Here is a 21,185-nt window from a genome sequence, read left to right on the forward strand (position 1 = left end):
TATGGATATCAGGTTCAAATGTGTGTTGTTTGCAATATCTATGCAGAGATGAAGAGGTTTGTGCAGGGCAGGGAAGAACTGCATCAAGCCAGTGTTCAGACTGAAGACCACAACATCAATGACATTTCCTGAATGCCTCAGTGGGACACTATCAGACGAGAGCTGAGCAGACACCCAACAGCTGCACTAGGGATGGCTTCTGAGCTCCTGCCTTCACCCTATGCGTCGCACGCTGAGCTTACCTGGAATGGTTGGCCTGGAGCAGTTCCACGGCGACTGGTGGTGGCAGCTGGCCCGCGAGCACGGCGATGACATCACACACGGTGGCAGGGTGGTGTGGGTAGGCCTCGCCGTACTGGCCCATACGGTTTAGCAGCTCTGGCAGCCAGATGAGGAAGCCGTTGGAACTGCAGGTTGGTGGGTTGATGCACATGTGAGAAATGGGTCATGAATGAGTACCTGCATGTTGTGACAACTTGCTGATCTGACGAATGTGTTAGTAAAAGCAGCCAGTCATGAAATTTTAATTATGAACTCGAAAAAATGAAAATTGCGTAATGAGTCTCTTATTTATTTGCTGGTACACATCTGCAGTTCTGGTACACACTGAAATCCCTGAACCATTTAATTGTAGCATGTTGCGAGAAAACTGATACCAAACAGTGCAGGCAGTTGATAAATTAGAGACCTGCAAACAACAAATATTTATACAGTGTAGACCTTCACAGCCAATGTTTACTTCAGTTAATTTTCTGAACCAAGGATATTCCCAGATGTTTCACCTTTGACTGTGAGAGATACCTTCGGAGGTAAAACAGCGACTCCAAAGAGGTATCCCACAGTTGAAATTTCAGAGAATACTTTTATACATGAAACAAGGCCTCTTAGCTTGGATGTTTTAAGTGAATTGAAACAGAACGCTGCTTACAGAACTTAAATTTTTGAGATGATAGTTCAAATGATGCGACTACCCCTTGTAGGTTGACAAGTAAAATACATTTTGTGGCTGAAAAATATGACACATACTGGCTATTTTCACAACCAGATATTTACTTTCTCCTTTATTTTGGATGTTCCACCCATAGATTCTTGGTGCAGCACAATAACCTCACCCATCTTGAAGTGTCACAGGTATGCATCATAGAGAATAGAGTGATTTGAGCAATAACATTGATCTGATTACACATACGATTTTCTCTGGCAGCCATGGTTTGGCCTTGGAAGCATCATCATTTCAGCACTGAGGAGTTTATTGAAAATGGCTATCAGCTGAAACCAGCAGAGAGTTCGTTGTGTATCCTGTTTGCACATGGTAGGATAATGCAGTCCACATCACAAAATGGTTCACACTTTGGATCCGGTCGTCAGGCAGACAGGTCTGCGCTTAAACATAGATCTCCTGTCTGTTGTTTCATCATCACAGAACTGAGAAATATAGCTGACATGACAAATTCACCTGAACCTAACATAGAACGCTGTGCATCAAAATCTATAGCTGCAGCTGCTGTACATTGGTTGGAGCAAAGTGTTTGGAGAATTCTTCGGTGAGGCGTCAAGATGCAGCACTACAGTACAGTGATCACGAAATAACTGAATGTAAGGGATTTTTAAATTTGTATGACTGAGTCGATACGATGTTCTGTTTGGAATGAAGGCAGAGCCAGGCAAATCTGCACTCTCTGGCACTCGCTTCTACTCTGCATTAATGTTTCCGTTTCCAGATTATTGACTGTGGCCACGAAAATATAATACTGTTTCCTTTATTCTGTTTCAACTGCTTTTTTAGCCCATTTACTTCACTATCTAGATTCAAAGATTAAAAACTGCTGACGATTAATGGCATTCACTGTAAAGACGTAGAGGAGGTACCGATATATTGAGTACAGGCCTCAACTGAAACATATGAAGACAACTATTTGCTTGAAAAATACAATTATAATCAAGTAAATATTAAGCTACCAATACTAGGTTAATATGCACTGTTTAATATAGGTTTTGAATCAGAACCTTTTTCAGAGTAGCGACTATCCTCCTAATTTAGTAAGTTACATTTATCTGCTGAAAGAACCAACAGTCGGAAGCAGTGTAGTCACATATTATTATGTATATATAGGGTGATTTTTTCCACTGTGTACAAACTCTAAGAGTTGATCGATGAGAGGATAAGGATCAAAAAAGGTCTAATGAAATTATGTCTGGAAATGCATTGAGACCATTTATTCAAGTATTTACTGATACAGAGACTGCGGTCTAATATGCACTGTACCATGCCTCTACAGTTACAGTAAATGTTGTAAAAGGTTTCCATGTGTCTCAACTCATGCGTGTAACCACTATAGTATGTTGTATCTCAAGCCTTCACATCGGCCAGGCTACGTATGAACAGTATCAAAGGCAGCATGAAAAAGTTGCTCCAGCATCTCCACATTAGGAATGGGCTCTGTATACATGATACTTTTGAGATGTCTCTATATCCAGAAATAACATGGTCTTAGATTCAGTGAACGAGCAGAGCATGTAACTGGATCCCTCGACTGATCCATTGAACAGGGAAGACATAACTGAGATGCATCCAGATGTTAATGACAAAGTGGGCTGGAGAACCATCATGGAGCAGCCACATAACCCCTTGAAACATCAGTGGCAACTCTTCCAGCAGGGAAGGCAAAGTCACCTGCAAGAAACGCTCATAATTCTAGCCTGTTAGGCGACGTGGAAGGAAGACTAGTCCCAAAATATGGTGGCCAGTTATCCCAACCCACACAATCTGGCTGCACCGATGCTGATGTTACACTGTCTCTATACTATAGGGGTTTTTCATACTGTCCCACAGATGACTGTTATGGGAGTTGAGGATGGCACTCTGTGCAAAGGTGGCCTCACCTGTGAGTAGGACAGGGGACACAAATCCTGGAACTGTTGTTGCCTGGTTAACAAACAAGTGACAAAACTGCCCCCGATGTGGGATGTCTGTCGCTAGTTAGCCTTGCACACGCTGTAAGTGATAAGGGTAGTAACAATTGTCATGGAGAATGTCCCACTCTGGCAGGCTAACTGCCTGGTACTGACACAGCAGGCACCTTTCACAGTGTTAATCATATTTCTATCCAAGTCTGGTGTGCGAACATTTCAGATACATCCATCATGATATCCTGCTTCCTGAAATGATCCTGTCCTAGACAAATGGCGAAACACTATTGCAAACATTGAATGCTGTGGTTGTTGTCAGTTGGGATAGGTCTCCTGATACAACCTTGCTGCCTGTCGCCCATTGCCATTTGCCTTTCCATAAGTCAACACGCGTTGTCGATTTTAATATGGAACCATTGTAAACAGCGCTGTATCACATCCACTACAAGGTGATTCAGCAAGGGAAGTGAATTGGACACAGCATTACGAATTACTAAGGCAGGAGAGGGCACTAGGGTACGATGTGTAAAGAACAGTACCACCCTCTAGGAGGAAACCATGCATACTGTAACTGTGGCTGCATGGGACAGTGGGTATTAGACTGCAGTCTCTGTAACAAAGTATGATTGAATAAATGGTCTCTAGCATGGGAACCATACATTTTCGAACATAAGTTCATTAGACCTTTTCTGTTCTGTATCCCCTCATTGATCAGTCCCTAGAGTTAGACACAGTGGAAAAATCACCCTGTGTATCACCATTTGATATGAATGGCTCAATTCAGGATGGGAAGGTGTAGGGCTGAGGTGCTCCATTCTTCTGGTGTGTTGGACACTGAGAACTGATTGAGTCTTTCATGTACGTCTGCATCTCCACAACTGGAAAAAATGCGACACCCTCAAGGACCTTTTTCACTGGCACAGCGTATAATAAGTGCTTATGGATGGGTTTTAGTGGTAGTGATTGTTTTGTCGCAGTCATTGGCCATTAGGTAGTGCACAGACGTGCACCCTGTATTTTGTCTCTGCAGGTGGCAACTGTGCAGAGTTTATAGATGAACAGTGGAACATTCATTCTAGGGTTCGACCATGCCCTGGTGGTGAGTACATTCTCCTACTGAACAGTTTCACCCATATGAACAGTGTTGAATGGTGTGCTTGCAGGAAGCTGGATGGACGTCATGACGGACTGCTGCTCATGTTGGGCACAGTGCTTCAGTGGTGTATCATTGCTTTCAACAATGGTCTGTGCAACATGTCCACACCTGTACACCAGGCTCTGGATGTATAGACACACGTCGAGATCGATGCATTGTGCCAGCAGCAGCGGCCAACTCAACATCATCCAGGTAAGAAATCTGGGCACATGTTTCACCAGAATCTCTGCTTGCAACAGGACTCTGACCACAGATCTCGCAGGACAGACTACTACCGACACCACGGCACTGCCAGGCACAGCTACTCAGATATTGTGAAAGAGTCAACTGGAGAGTGCGATGATGCTTTGTCTTCAACGATGAGAGTAGGTTCTGTCTGAATGCAAGTGATGGACATACACATGTATGGTGTAGACCTGTTGAGCTGCCTATGCCAGAGTGCACAACACATGGGTCCCATACCAAGTTTCATGGTGTTACAAGTCACAGTCAGATTTGGCGTTTCCGAATGGTAAAGTAACCAGTAAATTTTTAGACAACATAGTTGTATGGAGATAAACAGCGATTAATTTACTTATAATCAATTATTCAAAATGACAGTCACAATCGCATTATTTATTTTGCCGCCAACCGGTTTCAACACACGATGGGGTCATCTTCAGGGCAATTTACACCATTTGGTCGCACGCTGGAGTCGTCACCCTGCCTGTCCACGGATGGTCTTAATGAGTGATTATATACTCCTACAGCGATGAATGACAGTAGGAGCAAAAGATAGGTTCTGGCTCACTGGGTCAATCCCTGCCTCAGATAGGTACGAAAATCACATTACTATGCTTTTATCTACTTAGTTTCAGATAAGTTTTATTTTTTCCTTTTTTTAACCTTTTTAAAATCATATTTACTTTTTGCAAAACTAATAAGTATTTTCCTGTATAAATGGGAGTTGACATTAAAATGAGTGCTACAAACAAAAAGAAATATTCTATAACAGAACGTTTGGGAAATAAAGTAAAACCGACCAATGAAAGATTTCGATTATGGTTACTAACAAAATTTAAACAATAATAATGTTGTTACAAATATTGGAGATATTATCTTTACAAATGTGGAACAAAAATTAGAAGAATTTAAACCGATAACAGAATCTTTTTTGTGATAATATTATGGTTATTAAAATAACAGATTTTATATATTGCGAAAGAGAAATGAAAAATGCAAAGCTCCTTGTAAAAAAAAAGCATGTGGCAGTTTTAACAGTTTTTTAAGATCTAGATTTTCTAAATTTAATCTGGCTAGACATGGAGTTAAAGCCAACATTCCATATTTATTAGATTTCAATACACAAATAATTAAAGGAACTAAACAAATTATTAGCAAAGGAATAAAAATTATCCAAAAAAATATAAAAATCCTATCACTTTTCCATACAAACAGAATTAGCAGATGTTAAACCCGAAACACTTTTAAAAGAGTTACCAGAGATTTTGGAAGAACTTAAAAAGGAACACTATTATTTACTGGATTTAGACATAACACAAGATTTTGCAGGAATTTTTAACAAAGGAAAAATGTGCAAATATTTAACAAATAATTTTAATTTTCGAAAACAAGGAGAATGTAAAGAAGACTGTGATGTTATAGTAAACAACGATAATTCTGTTGGAAAAGACTGTTTAACGTGGATAAATTCTAATTCTACAGTGAAAATATACAATAAACAGGAGTTAACAAAAGCTTGGAAGCCATGATATAGATTTTTTACATTGCCCAGACAGTAAATTAAAGGAAACATTCGCTTCTAAATTAGCTGAAGAAAATGGAATTACAAGACTGGAAGCAACAATTTATAATTACATTAATCCAGATTTCCAAAGAGAACAGGAATTCAATCCATTAACAGACTGTTTAGAATTAATGACAAACACCAGCAAATATTTCGAGAAAGCTCAGTTTATTCTGTTCCACTGTCTAAGATGTGGCAAAAATTTACCGATTCGTTATCGAACAGTTGTCTTATTTACAGCAATCTCTTGCAATATATCTAGTGGGGCAACAAATATACGAAAAAATTAAGTGGAATAGAAATAAAAATTAAAACAAAAAATAAAGAGGAAACAGGAAAATTAGTTAAATTTGTTTTATTTGCTTTTAGTTTTAACTTTGGATTCCGTAGAAATGTTGGAACACGAGAGGCAATACTGACCCTACGACGCACCTTAGAAGAAAGATTAAGGAAACGCAAACCTAAGTTTCTAGCATTTGTAGACTTCGAGAAAGCTTTTGACAATGTTGACTGGAATACTCTCTTTCACATTCTGAAGGCGGCATGGGTAAAATAAAGATGGCGAAAGGCTATTTACAATTTGTACAGAAACCAGATGGCAGTTATAAGAGTCGAGGGATATGAAAGGGAAGCAGTGGTTGGGAAGGGGGTGAGACAGGGTTGTAACCTCTCCCCGATGCTATTCAATCTGTATATTGAGCAAGCAGTAAAGGAAACACAAGAAAAATTTGGAGTAGGAATTAAAATCCATGGAGAAGAAATTAAAACTTTGAGGTTCGCCGATGACATTGTAATTCTGTCAGAGACAGCAAAGGACTTGGAAGAGCAGTTGAACGGATTGAACAGTGTCTTGAAATGAGGGTATAAGATGAACATCAACAAAAGCAAAACGAGAATAATGGAATGTAGTCGAATTAAGTCGGGTGATGCTGCAGGAATTAGATTAGGAAATGAGACACTTAAAGTAGTAAACGAGTTTTGCTATTTGGGGATCAAAATAACTGATGATGGTCGAAGTAGAGAGGATATAAAATGTAGAGTGGCAATGACACGGAAAGCGTTTCTGAAGAAGAGAAATTTGTTAACATCGAGTATTGATTTAAGTTCCAGGAAGTCGTTTCTTAAAGTATTTGTATGGAGTGTAGCCATGTATGGAAGTGAAACATGGACGATAAATAGTTTGGACAAGAAGAGAACAGAAGCTTTCGAAATGTGGTACTACAGAAGAATGCTGAAGATTAGATTGGTAGATCACATAACTAATGAGGAGGTATTGAATAGGATTGGGGAGAAGAGAAGTTTGTGGCAGAACTTGACTAGAAGAAGGGATCGGTTGGTAGGACATGTTCTGAGGCATGAAGGGATCACAAATTTAGTACTGGAGGGCAGCATGGAGAGTAAAAATCGTAGAGGGAGACCGAGAGATGAATACACTAAGCAGATTCATAAGGATGTAGGCTGTAGTAGGTACTGGGAGATGAAGAGGCTTGCACAGGATAGAGTAGCATGGAGAGCTGCATCAAACCAGTCTCAGAACTGAAGACCACGACAACAACAACGACCTATTAACTGTATAGAAATTTCATAAGAGTCAGAGAATGTAATTTCTGTAAAACAAACATGCTTTATTAAATCTGGGGAGACATATTTCTCTAAATCTACTTCTGTATTTTCTACAATACAAAAAGAAATAAATATCGAAGAATTGGGACTAATAAAGACAAACTATATTATTCCATTTGTATCCAGAAAAGGAATATATATTTTCCACAAAATTTATCCATATCCCATTTAAGATATTAAACCATTTAATGTAGTATATTTGCAACTTATTAAAAAGAGAGAACAAGAATTAGAAAATTTAAGTACACATGAAAGAAAGGTAGAATATTTGGGAAGTACCACATCTATAAAAGTCGAATACAAAAATATTTTGGAGAAGGAACAAAAAATGAGAGAAACAGAAGAAGAAACAAAAAATTATTTTAAACGACAATGGATAGACTCTCCTACAAGTGGAGTCTACAAATTTTATGCTTTTGTTGTAATCGATAAAAACAAGTTTACATATGTTGTCGTATTGGGTGAACAAAATGATAAAAAATCGGTATCCATTGTTAAAGGGCCTAATAAAAATAAATTTATAGCCGTAAGTAAAGGCAGAGAAAATTCAAAAAAAGAAGCATTTGTTTGTATGCAATACAGCAGTCATCGACAAGAATTATAATTTTTTTACCATCCCAAGGAAGAGCCATTTTTGGAATTAAAGATAGATGGTATTTCCAGTTTTAATGGACACTCTTTCCCTAAAATAATTTACATAAAACTAATAACGATTTTCCAAGACAAAGAGATTTTATTGTACAAAGAAGAAGCTAAAGAAACAATCGAAAATGTAAAAATGGGTCAAATACTAGCAAATATAAAAATAAAAAAACTGTAAACGACTAGAAGATCTAGAAGAAGGATCAGATATAGATATTTCCAACATTACAATCAAAAAAATATTGTGGAAAAAATAGGTATAATTTTAAATTCGAAAATATGCCAGATTGTTATTGTTCCAATTATTTGTTGGAAGAAGAAATTAGAAATAAAAATATAGATCTAAATTACAAGATTAAAGTTAGATTCGATAAAAGTAAACAACACCAAATAAACACTAAGATAGACTTGTGTTCGTTGTTTAATTTTTGGGTGCGTAAAGTAAATTTAAACAGCGATTTAAAATCGCTAGTGACCAGCACCTAATCTGCTATATATTTTATGTGTCTGCTTTAATTCTTTCGAATTTCTCTGGAATACTTGTATTATTCTGTTTAAAAAAATCCGACATTAATGGAGGATATTCGTAGTTAAGTCCAACTAAACTTGCTACATACTTGAGAATATAATAATTTCCAAAAATATAACAAGGCCAATTATATTGGCATCTTCTGCAGAATAAATATGGTCAATATTATATTCTAAATAACTAAATAATAACAGATACTATTCCCTTTCTATAGTTTCCTTAGTTATGTAAACAAATACATCTGTTTCCCAAGGTACGAAATCTTTAGGATTAAATTGTTTCTCCATTTAATCTAATTAAATTTATTTATAACTTACTAAAAATCTGCAGTAATAAATGGAAGAAGACAGAAATGCTAAAATTATAGATCTATTCTACAAGAATAAAATGCACATGATGTCGTATGTAAAGTATTCCAGTGGCAAGGCACAGTCGATAGCTTCGCTACACGATAACGACGGTAACACTACAGATGCCAGTGCTACTAAAGTGAAGTTACTAAACAGAGTTTCCCAAAATTCCTTCGCTAAAGAATATGAAGTAAATATTCCAGAATTCAGATAAAGAACCTCAGCAAACGTGACGCAGACGAAGATATCCCCAGTGTACCAGACCAACTAAAGCCACTTAATAAAGACATGTGGCCCAGATTTCATATTGGTCAGGTTGTTTTCAGAATATGCTGATGTAATAGCTCCATATTTAGCAAAAAATGTTTTGCGTCACCCCGCTTGCCAGAACTCCTGAAGATACACGTTGACTGTGGATATTGTTTCACAGACACAGTCCCTTTGCTGTTCAGAAATGTAACTAAACCCGCCCAAAGAAGTAAATAACCATGCTTGAGCAGCGCCTATTAGACGGATGGGGTCCGACAGCCGATCAGTTTCAGTCATTCCCCTTGAAGGAGGCACACGGCTTGTGTTGCCTGTAGTTCAACCATGCTTAGACGGTCAATACCGCGGTTCGATCGTGTCCACATTGTTACTCTATGCCAGGAAGGACTCTCAACAAGGGAAGTGTCCAGGCGTCTCGGAGTGAACCAAAGCGATGTTGTTCGGACGTGGAGGAGATACAGAGAGACAGGAACTGTCGATGACATGCCTCGCTCAGGTCGCCCGAGGGCTACTACTGCAGTGGATGACCGCTACCTACGGATTATGGCTCGGAGGAACCCTGACAACAACGTCACCATGTTGAACAGTGCTTTCCGTGCAGCCACAGGACGTCGTGTTACGACTCAAACTGTGCGCAGTAGGCTGCATGATGCGCAACTTCACTCCTGACGTCCATGGCGGGGTCCATATTTGCAACCACGACACCACGCAGCGCGATACAGATGGGCCCAACAACATGCCAAATGGACCGCTCAGGATTGGCATCACGTTCTCTTCACCGATGAGTGTCTCATACGCCTTCAACTAGACGTATCTGGAGGCAACCCGGTCAGGATGAACGCCTTAGACACACTGTCCAGCGAGTGCAGCAAGGTGGAGGTTCCCTGCTGTTTTGGGGTGGCATTATGTGGGACCAACGTACATGGCTGGTCGTCAAGGGAAGCGCCGTAAAAGCCTCTGACCGTAGTGCAACTATATCGGCAGTATATTGGCGAGACATTCGTCTTCATGGACGACAATTCGCGCCCCCATCGTGCACATCTTGTGAATGACTTCCTTCAGGATAACGACATCGCTCGACTAGAGTGGCTAGCATGTTCTCCAGACAGGAACCCTATCGAACATGCCTGGGAGACTGAAAAGGGCTGCTTATGGACGATATGACTTGTTGTGGACTGGGAAGACAGCCAATCCACAGTGACGGGTAACCGAAAGGCACGCGCTTAAACTCACGCAGGCTGGCGTGAGGTCTGAAACAGGATACGTAATGAATGCTATAAAGAAAAGTACGTAGCTGCTGGAATACTTAACTTTAATCCACAATTGGTGAACATTGGTCTTGTTACTGTACATGCTTCATTAGATACATAGCAAAGGATAAATGGCACCTTGCTAGGTCGTAGCAATTGACTTAGCTGAAGGCTATGCGAACTATCGTCTCGGCAATTGAGAGCGTAATTCTCAGTGAACCTTTCCTAGCAACGTCGGCTGTACAACTGGGGCGAGTGCTAGTAAGTCTCTCTAGACCTGCCGTGTGGCGGCGCTCGGTCTGCAATTACTGACAGTGGCGACACGCGGGTCCGTTGTATACTAATGGACCGCGGCCGATTTAAAGGCTACCACCTAACAAGTGTGGTGTCTGGCGGTGACACCACATGACTCACCAACCACTTCGAGGGATCTACTCCGAATCGCCGTTGAGGAGTGGGACGATCTGGACCAACAGTGCCTTGATGAACTTGTGGACAGTACACCACGACGAATACAGGCATGCATCAATGCAAGAGGACGTGCTACTGGGTATTAGCGGTACCGGTGTGTACAGCAATCTGGACCACCACATCTGAAGGTCTCGCTGTATGGTAGTATAACATGCAATGTGTGGTTTTCATGAGCAATAGAAAGGGCGGAAATGATGTTTATGTTGATCTCTATTTCAATTTTCTGTGCAGGTTCCGGAACTCTCTGAACCGAGGTGATGCGAAACGTTTTTTGATGTGTGTACAATCGCTCGCTCAACGAAAGAACCATACCTAAAGACTGGAAAGTTGTGCAGGTCACACGAATACTCGAGGAAACAGGACTAATTCGCTGAATTACATGCCCATACCACGGAAGTCGATTTCCAATAGGACTCTGGAACATTATAAATTACCTCGAAGAAAAAATCTATTGACAAATAGTATGAGTTCAGTAAACATCGTTCTTGTGCAACACAACGCTTTTTATTATGATGCAGTAATGAGATCTACAGACAGGGATTTCAGACTGATTCAATATTTTTAGATTTTCAGAGGACTTTTGGTACAATTACTCACAAGCGACTTCGAATCAAGTTGCGTGCCTATGGACTATGATCTCAGTTGTGCGACTGCATTCGTGATTTCCTGTCAGAAAGGTCGCAATGATTTCTGGTGTTCCACAAGGTAGTGATACCGGCCCACTGTTGTTCGTTATCTATATAAACGATTTAGGAGAAATCTGAGAAGCCATCTTAGGTTGTCTGCAGTTGATGCTCTCGCTTATCGTCTAGTACAGTCATCAGAAGATCAAAACCAATTGCAGAATGCTTTAGACGAATACACTGAAGAGCCAAAGAAACTGGTACACCTGCCTAGTATCGTGTAGGACCCAGCGAGCACGCAGAACTGACGCAGAATGACGTGGCATGGAATCGTCCGAAGTAGTGTTAGAGGGAACTGACACCATGAATGCTGCAGGGCTGTCCATAAATCCGTAAGAGTACGAGGGGCTGGAGATTTCTTCTGAACAGCACGTTGCAAGGCATCCCAGATATGCTCAATAATGTTCATGTCTGGGGGGGGCTGGTGGCCAGCGGAAGTGTTTAAACTCATAAGAGTGTTCCTGGAGCCACTCTCTAGCGTTTCTGGACGTGTGAGGTGTGATATTCTCCTACTGGAATTGCCGAAGTCCGTCGGAATGCACAATGGATGCAGGTGATCAGGCAGGATGCTTACGTACGTGTCACCTGTCAGAGTCGTATCCAAACATATCACGGATCCCATATCACTCGAGCTGCACACGTCCCACACCTTTACGAAGCCTCCACCAGCTTGGACAGTCCCCTGCTGACATACAGGGCCCATGGATTCATGAGGTTGTCTCCATACCCGTACGCGTCCATTTTAAACCAGACTCGTTCGATCAGGCAACATGTTTCCAGTCATCAACAGTCCAATGTCAGTGTTGACGGGCCCAGGCGAGGCGTAAAGCTCTGTGTCGTGCAGTCATCAAGGGTTACACTCCTGTCACGTTGAACGATTCTCTTCAATCGTCGTTGGTCCCGTTCTTGCAGGATCTTTTTCCGGCTGCGGCGATGTCGGATATTTGTTGTTTTACCTGATTCCTGATATTCACGGTACACTCGTGAAATGGTCGTACGGGCAAATCCCCACTTCGTCGCTTCCTCGGAGATGCTGTGTCCCATCGCTCGTGCGTGACTGTAACACCACGTTCAAACTCACTTAAATCTTGATACTACCATTGTAGCAGCATTAACCGATCTAACAACTGCGGCAGTCACTTGTCTTATATAGGCATTGCCGGCCGCAGCGTCGTCTTATGCTTGTTTACACATCTCTGTGTTTGAATATGCATGCCTATACTAGTTTCTTTGGCGTTTCGGTGTATTCTACTGACGTCCATCTACTGGGAAGAAACGATCATCTTAACAAAATGAAAGAAATCAGGGCTCGCAGGGAATGATTTAAGTGTTCGTTTTTCTCGCGCGCTGTTCGAGAGTGGAACAGTAGAGATATAGTATGAAAGTGAATCGATGCACTTATGTGTGAATTGCGGAGTAGTCGTGTAGGTATAGCTGTAATAGCTTGTGTCGTTAAAAGAGCCTTTGTTTGACTGAGTCACGTATGTGATAATATGTTCCATATTCTTGGACTCTGGAATTGAGTGCAAACGGGGCCTACCACCTTTGAATGAAACGTCAATGCGACACTAACATCGACCAGGTCTTCAAACAGTACTGGAGCGTAAAACACACTACTCTTACAGGCTCGAATAGTGGAACGGCCCAAAGTCGTGACATGTACGGCAAAAGTTGATGACACTTGTCTTCCCGATGCAACAGGGCCAGTTACCTGCCCCTGGACTGGATCAGACACTTACGACTACGTTAACTGGAGGCGACACCCACCTGGCGTAGAGCCCGAACTGAATGAAGCAGGCGACGACGGTGTACAGCAGGTAGGGCGGCTTGAACAGCGGGACCGTCTGCCTCCACATGTGGCGCGCGATGGCCAGCGGCGACTTGGTGTTGACGCCCACTGGCGATGACGTCAGCGCGTCCCCCTGCAGGGCCGCCACCTGGACACAGGCACGGGCGGCGAGGTCAGCGGCGTCCCAGCGACACACGACTTCGTCTACCGGGTGATCAAAAAGTCAGTATAAATTTGAAAACTGAATAACTCACGGCATAATGCAGATAGAGAGGTACAAATTGACACACATGCTTGGAATGACAGGGAGGTTTATTAGAACCAAAAAATACAAACGTTCAAAAATTGTCCGACAGATGGCGTTTCATCTGATCAGAATAGTAATAATTAGCATAACAAAGTAAGACAAAGCAAAGATGATCTTCTTTACAGGAAATGCTCAATATGTCCACCATCATTCCTCAACAATAGCTGTAGTCGAGGAATAATGTTGTGAACAGCACTGTAAAGCACGTCCGGAGTTATGGTGAGGCATTGGCGTCGGATGTTGTCTTTCAGCATCCCTAGAGATGTCGGTCGATCACGATACACTTGCGACTTCAGGTAACCCCAAAGCCAATAACTGCACGTACTGAGGTCTGGGGACCTGGGAGGCCAAGCGTGACGAAAGTGGCGGCAGAGCACACGATCATCACCAACGCTTTCTCGCTGGTGCCTGCAGAGTCTAAGTCCGTTATCAGCGCGTGACGTAACGAAGGTCACTCGTTCCCTATATAAGCTATATGGCTGACGCTACAGATCACTTTATTAATAATTATAGTACAGAGTTACATCACCAGTTAGAGTTACATTCTCAGCAAGTACACCAAGTCTTTTAATCCATAGATGTAATTTTTCATCATTACTAACTTTACGACACGAACGGGTATACAATGTAAAATGGGGTGTTTTCTTTTTTTTTTTTTTTTGTTCTAATAAAACCCCATGTCATTCCAAGCATGTGTGTCAATTTTTACCTTTCTATCTTCATTATTCCATGGTTTATTAAGTTTTCAAATTTATACTGACTTCTTGATTACCCGGTACATCTATACTCCGCGAGCCACCTTACGGTGTGTGGCGGAGGGTACTTCTGGTACCAATATCTCTTCCCCTCCTTCTCTGCTCCATTCGTGAATGCTGTGTTGGAGATCGACTGTCAATAATCTCTAGTACAGTGGTTCCCAACCTGGGGCCTGATTACCTCTCTCGCCGGAGTGGCTGAGCGGTTCTAGGCGCTACAGTCTCGAACCGAGCGACCGCTACAGTCGCAGGTTCGAATCCTGCTTCGGGCATGGATGTGTGTGACATCCTTAGTTAGGTTTAAGTAGTTCTAAGGGACTGATGACCTCAGCAGTTAGGTCCCATAGTGCTCAGAGCCATTTTTTGAACCTGATTACTTCCTGAGGGGTAAAATGAAATTTTTTGAGGGGTAAAAACTGAAAGATTCGATTCTGTTTCAGTCACGAAACTAATTCATTTTCCAAAGGTCGTCACAATTTTCTAAGACTCTAATGTTGATTACATAAGTTATCAATAAATACTTTTTCTCAGTTAGTAGCATTAATGCGGTAGAGGTTACAGGTTTCTCATATAGTCCATCCACTACACACATATCTCGCACTTTGTGCCGTGTATCGCTGATGATAAAAGTGAGATATATACATAAGAAATGCTAAACATCTCAAAAAAATTTCTTCTGCGAGTTGCAATAGTTCCAGTAGTACCCAGAAATTGCTTTATTACTCGCTTCGAAACAGATAAATAAATTAATTGACAGTACGACACAGAAGAAAGTACATAAGAGCTAGTACAGTGCTTCAAACAGTATTATTATTATTATTATTATTATCGTTATTACTGATACTATCAGTGGCTATGGTGAGACACAAAGCATTAACAGAAGAAGTCTCCCAATTTCTGATAGTTGAGAAAAAGGGGTTCTCCAACCTAGTGATTTACGAACAATAATTATAGTGCACACATTTTAACTTGGTTGATTCTAAATAGAGTTGCAGTGTGCAGGTCAAGCCAGTGCCGCAATGGAGAGGTGTAGTGCAGGTGAAGTATGTTTTGCAACAAGTATCTACCCTCACTGTGGATAGTTAGCTTTCTTATCTGAGAAGGAGTTGTGGGTAGCACTAGCGATGCAGCTCGAATTCCTTCGTCGTTCATTCTAACACACACACACACACACACAAACTAATTATCATCCATCTTTCATCATTTTAAAAATAAAAATGTATCAAGAAATATCTTTCATCCAGCAGTTTCATTAGGTGCTAAAGTTGGTAATAATGTGGGGGAGTTTGGGGGGGGGGGGGGGGAGGAGCTGACGCCTTGTGTATTAACTGATGTCTAGTTGCACTCAGGGTAATGGTCTATGAAAGGCAGGGCTCCACTGCCATGGCTGCCAGTACTGTCTATCCAGCTCACCATAGTCAAAAGGCAGCTCTCTACAACCATAGCCAAGTTTCTAAAAACGAATCAATCCCTCTTTGCATAGCAAACGCCCCAAATCCAGAAGATCATCATATCAAGTAGGAGTGCAAATTCTCTCCACGGGGTTCAGCCACGACGCTTAGAGGAAATGTGTGTGGCAAACCACGGAAACCCAGAACCACGAACTTACAGACAACCCAACTGTTAAAGTTCCAGGCTTTCAGCGTCCTATGGAAATGTAGGTACAGCTGAACAGATACCAGGTTGAACAAGGGATGAGCAAATAAAAAATGCACAAGTGAGGCTTTTCGATTCACCGTATGTGTGGTGACTTTCAGACAACGAGCCACTTTGTAAATGAGTGTCATAAAAGGTGTTTCCCCAGTGGCATCGAGAAAGTGCGTGAAGTGTCCAATTTGGCGTTTTACTGGATAGAGTCTTCAGACATTCCTGTGTAGTCTGGGAAATTTAATGTTTACACACTGAAGCAGCGAAGAAACTGGTATAGGCATGAATATTTAAATACAGAGATACGTAAACAGGCAGAACACGGCGCTGCGGTCGGCAGCGTCTATATAGATAACAAGTGTGTGGCGCAGTTGTTAAAAACACGACGGTTGCCATCTACGCGGATGACACAGCCATCTTTGCGCAAGACTGGAAACCGTCAAACATTAATAACGGACTACAGACAGCACTCAGAACCGTCGAGCCTTGGTTGGAGAAGTGGCGTATTAAAGTAAACGTCGACAAGTGAGAGGCAGTTCCGTTCACTCGCAGGCCGAAATTACTGCTCAGACACCAAAACTGCAGACCAATAACACTACATGCAAGCCCAATACGCTTCACTGCGAAAGTCAGATACCTCGGTGTTTGGCTAGACCGGAAGCTTACATGGGGGGACCACATACAACACATGAAAAAATGGCTCTGAGCACTATGGGACTCAACTGCTGTGGTCATAAGTCCCCTAGAACTTAGAACTACTTAAACCTAACTAACCTAAGGACAGCACACAACACCCAGCCATCACGAGGCAGAGAAAATCCCTGACCCCGCCGGGAATCGAACCTGGGAACCCGGGCGTGGGAAGCGAGAACGCTACGGCACGACCACGAGATGTGGGCTACAACACATGACCAACAGGGCAAACGCGAGGTTGAAACAACTCAAGAGGAATAGTACACTGAATAGGAGGGTGTCCAGGACATTACACACGACACTGATTAGACCGCTGATGACACGCAGAATCTGTCTGGGGATACGCAGCGTCCACACACCTGGACCGCCTCCAGAAAATACAGAACAAGGTATTACGTATCATAAGCAATGCTCCCCGATACACACGGACATCGGACCTTCACCGAGAATACCGACTGGAGACTCTTCAGGAGGTATTCAAAAAACTGGCCACACGACTACAAGAAACCAAGTCACTCCAACAATCCACACATCCTACACCCGGGCAGCTACGATCACAACCATAGATGGAAACACAAGCGCCCAAAGACACTCCTTAGGGACTAGCCATCTATGGTAACTTCGTAACTACTCGAACGACACAATGAGGCGAGCCCCTCCACATTAGCCACTGACTAGCTTGCTAGCTGAGCCTCTGCCATGAGAACTGGCAATCGTAGGGAAGCCAAACATGACTCACAAACAAACTCCCAACACATACCACACTGCCAGTTCTTTCGAGGACCATCGAACTGACAGACCTACAACGACATGGCCGTTACAGGAGCAGCAGCAGCAGCAGCTGGCCCAGGAGACATCGTCGGCCCAGCAGCAGCAGCGCTCACCTCCTCGACAGGACCGATCATTCCGTGACAATCTGGCATTGCCTCTATGGTACTGATGCATGATAGCCAACCGCTAACATAACCTTACCTTGCACGATCTGTCGCAAATAGCGAGAAACCGCTACTGCCCTTACTACCCACCCTGACACTGTCGCAGAGGTTTTTTTCCCTTGGCACTTTTTTTCCTCTGCCCTTTAAACCGCTCTTCTTTCAAGCTTGATTCTGTCAAGCGTTTTCGACCACTTCTGTCACCCAGATGCGCCCGTATTAATGGGTAACCTTACCCAGGCGTACAGATAACATCGCAGTTCCTCGCTCCTGCGATCTCCTCGATTCTAAATACTAACAATGCAGAGGTGACAGTAGACCTTTTGAGTTGGCCACCACGCTTGTGCGAGAGTGGAGGGGCTGACACCTATGACGCAGTTGTTAGGTCTGTTACTACTGCTACAGTGGCAGGTTATCAAGATTTGAGTTTGAACGTGGGGTTATAGTCGGCACACGAGCGATGGGACACAGTATCTCCGAGGTAACGATGAAGCGGGTATTTTCCCGTATGACCATTTCACGAGTGTACCGTGAATATCAGGAATCCGATAAATATCATATCTCTGACATCGCTGTGGCAGGAAAAAGATACTGCAAGAACGGGACAAATGACGACTAAAGAGAATCTTACAATGTGACAGAAGTGCAACTCTACCGCAAATTGCTGCAGACTTCAATGTTGGGTCATGAATCATTCAACGAAACATCATCGATATGGGCTTTCGGAGCCGAAGGCCCAGTCGTGTACCCTTGATGACTGCACGACACAAAGCTTTACGCCTCGCCTGGGCCCCTCAACACCGACATTGAACTGCTGATGACTGGTAACATGTTGCCTGGTCGGACGAGTCTCGTTTCAAATTGTATCGGGCGGATGGACGTGTATCGGTATGGAGACAACCTCATGAATCACGGACCATGCATGTAATCAGGGGACTGTTCAAGTTGGTGGAGGTTCTGTAACGGTGTGGGGCGTGTGCCGTCGGAGTGATATGGGACCCCTGACGCATCTAGATACGACTCTGACAGGTGACACGTACGTAAGCATCCTGTCTGATCACCTGCATCCATTCATGTCCATTGTGCATTCTGACAATTCCAGCAGGACATTGCGACACTCCACACGTCCAGAATTGCTACAGAGTGGCTCCAGGATCACCCTTCAGAGTTTAAACACTTCCGCTGGCCACCAAACATTATTGTGCATGTCAGGGACGCCTTGCGACGTGGCATGGAAGCAGTGAGGCGTTGGTAGGTCGCTGGAGTGAGTTGGCACCAAATCTGCACACACGTAATTCCCGTAAATTACGGGGAAGGGGGTGATGAGCTCTGACGCCACGTTCAATCACATCCCAGATGTGTTGTATTGGTCTCACATATGGCGACTTGGGGGGGACAGCACATCAACTGGAGCTGGCCACTGTGTTCCTCGAACCACTCCATCACACTCCGGGCCTTGTAACATGGCTCATTACGTTGCTGAAAAATGCCACTGCCGTCGGGAAAGGTGGTCGTCATAAATGGGTGTACGTGGACTGCAACGAGTGTACGATGCTGCTTGGCCGTCATGGTGCCTACTGGACCCATGGAAGCCCACGCGAATGTTCCCCAGAGCATAGCGGGACCGCCGCCAGATTGTCTCCATCGCGCAGAACATGTGCCGAGGAGGTGTTCCCCTGGAAGGCGACGGATTCGTACCCTCCCATTAGCATAATGAAGAATGTGTCGTCATCAGACCGTGCAAAGCTCTCGTACTGCGCCATCGTCCATTGCCCATTCCAGCCGTAGTTGTCGAAGTCGTCGTGTCAACATTGGCACATACAAGGGTCTTCGATTGCGGAGGCACATCGTTAGCAATGTTGGGTGCACTGTGTGTTCAGGCACACTTGTACTCTGCGCAGCATTAAAGTCTGATGTTAGTTCCACCACAGTTCGCTGCCTGTCCCAGCCTACGACGTCCGACATCTGTGCTGAGAGGTGGCCACCGAACTCCACGATGTCTGGACGTAGCTTCACCTTGGTTTCCCCACGTATTGAAGACACACACCACAGCACTCCTCGAACACTGGACAAGTTGTGCAGTTTCCGAAATGCTCGTGCTGCTCGAACAGACTCAGACACCGGGCGCTTATAATTCTTATCGGACCAGTCCCGTACCCAGCCTCTATGCTGAGGCTGGCGAACCGCCACTTACCATACGGCGGCAGCTCCTGCTGGTGCGCCAGGCTTGTAAGTTTCTTGCAGCTCCCAGCTCGCCTGCTCACCGTCTTGTTGCCCATCCACCTCTGGACCGCCTTTTTTCCCGCCGTCCCCGGGCTACGTTGCCGTTTGGGATCCGTGTGCAGCGTGTACTAGAGTCCCTCGGTGTGGAGTCTGTACAACCCCAAATCCAAGGTTTTTACCGCCTGCCACCCTGGTTACTGAAGAGGCCCGGAGTGATTTTAGATTTATTGCAGTACAAGAGAGATTGCACTCCTGCCACCGTTTTTAATGCAGCATTTTCTGCCATCTTATCTGAGCACCACGACTATGTAACTGTTTTTACGGATGGGTCGAAACAAGGGGATTCTGTTGGTTGCTCAGTTGTTTTTCCATATCGTGTCCTCAAGGTCCGACTGCCTCAGACTTTTACTGTCGTTGATGCAGAATTGTTTGCGATCTTGCGGGCACTGGAGCACATGAGACATTCTTCCTCTCCTAAATTTCTTGTCTGTTCCGATTCACTCAGTGCCCTTCACTCATTGCAACGTTTGTATCCGGCAGACAAAATTGTCCAGACTGTGGTGTCACCGCCAGACACCACACTTGCTAGGTGGTAGCCTTTAAATCGGCCGCGGTCCGGTAGTATACGTGGGACCTGCGTGTCGCCACTGTCAGTGATTGCAGACCGAGCGCCACCACACGGCAGGTCTAGAGAGACGTCCTAGCACTCGCCCCAGTTGTACAGCCGACTTTGCTAGGAAAGGTTCACTGACAAATACGCTCTCATTTGCCGAGACGATAGTTAGCGTAGCCTTCAGCTACGTCATTTGCTACGACCTATCAAGGCGCCATTATCAATAGATATATAACTTGTGATGCCTGTACCGTCAGACCGATGTACACCACTTCTGGATTAAAGTTAAGTGTTACAGCAACTGCGTTCGTTTTTCTAAGTTCTCATTTCCTTGTAATGTTCCAGACCTCACGCCAATCTGCGTGAGCTTAAAAGCGTGCATTTCGGCCTCCTCTAGCAACACGGTGTTGGCTCTTCTGCCAACACTTCACAGACTATCCAGGATGCCCTCCTCCGACTACAGCGACTGGGGAAGGTTGTAGCTTTCTGCTGGGTTCCGGGGCATGTCGGCATTGCTGGGAATGAAAGGGCAGATCTCGCAGCCAATGAGGCGTGTCTC

At 43.6% G+C, this 21,185-nt stretch overlaps 1 protein-coding gene across 1 annotated transcript in view; it reads right to left on the minus strand.

Annotated features, from left to right (window-relative positions):
* Positions 1 to 238: 238 nt before the first annotated feature.
* Positions 239 to 21,185, minus strand: part of LOC124552338 (synaptic vesicle glycoprotein 2A-like) — a 122,585-nt gene continuing 101,638 nt past the window's right edge. The window contains exons 7-8 of the mRNA XM_047126608.1: positions 13,435 to 13,604; positions 239 to 407 (exon numbers count right to left, since the gene is read on the minus strand). Coding sequence (XP_046982564.1) covers positions 239 to 407; positions 13,435 to 13,604 — 339 coding nt within the window. The remainder of the gene's footprint in view (positions 408 to 13,434; positions 13,605 to 21,185) is intronic.

This window comes from Schistocerca americana, chromosome 10, assembly GCF_021461395.2.
Source record: "Schistocerca americana isolate TAMUIC-IGC-003095 chromosome 10, iqSchAmer2.1, whole genome shotgun sequence".
NCBI lineage: Eukaryota > Metazoa > Arthropoda > Insecta > Orthoptera > Acrididae > Schistocerca > Schistocerca americana.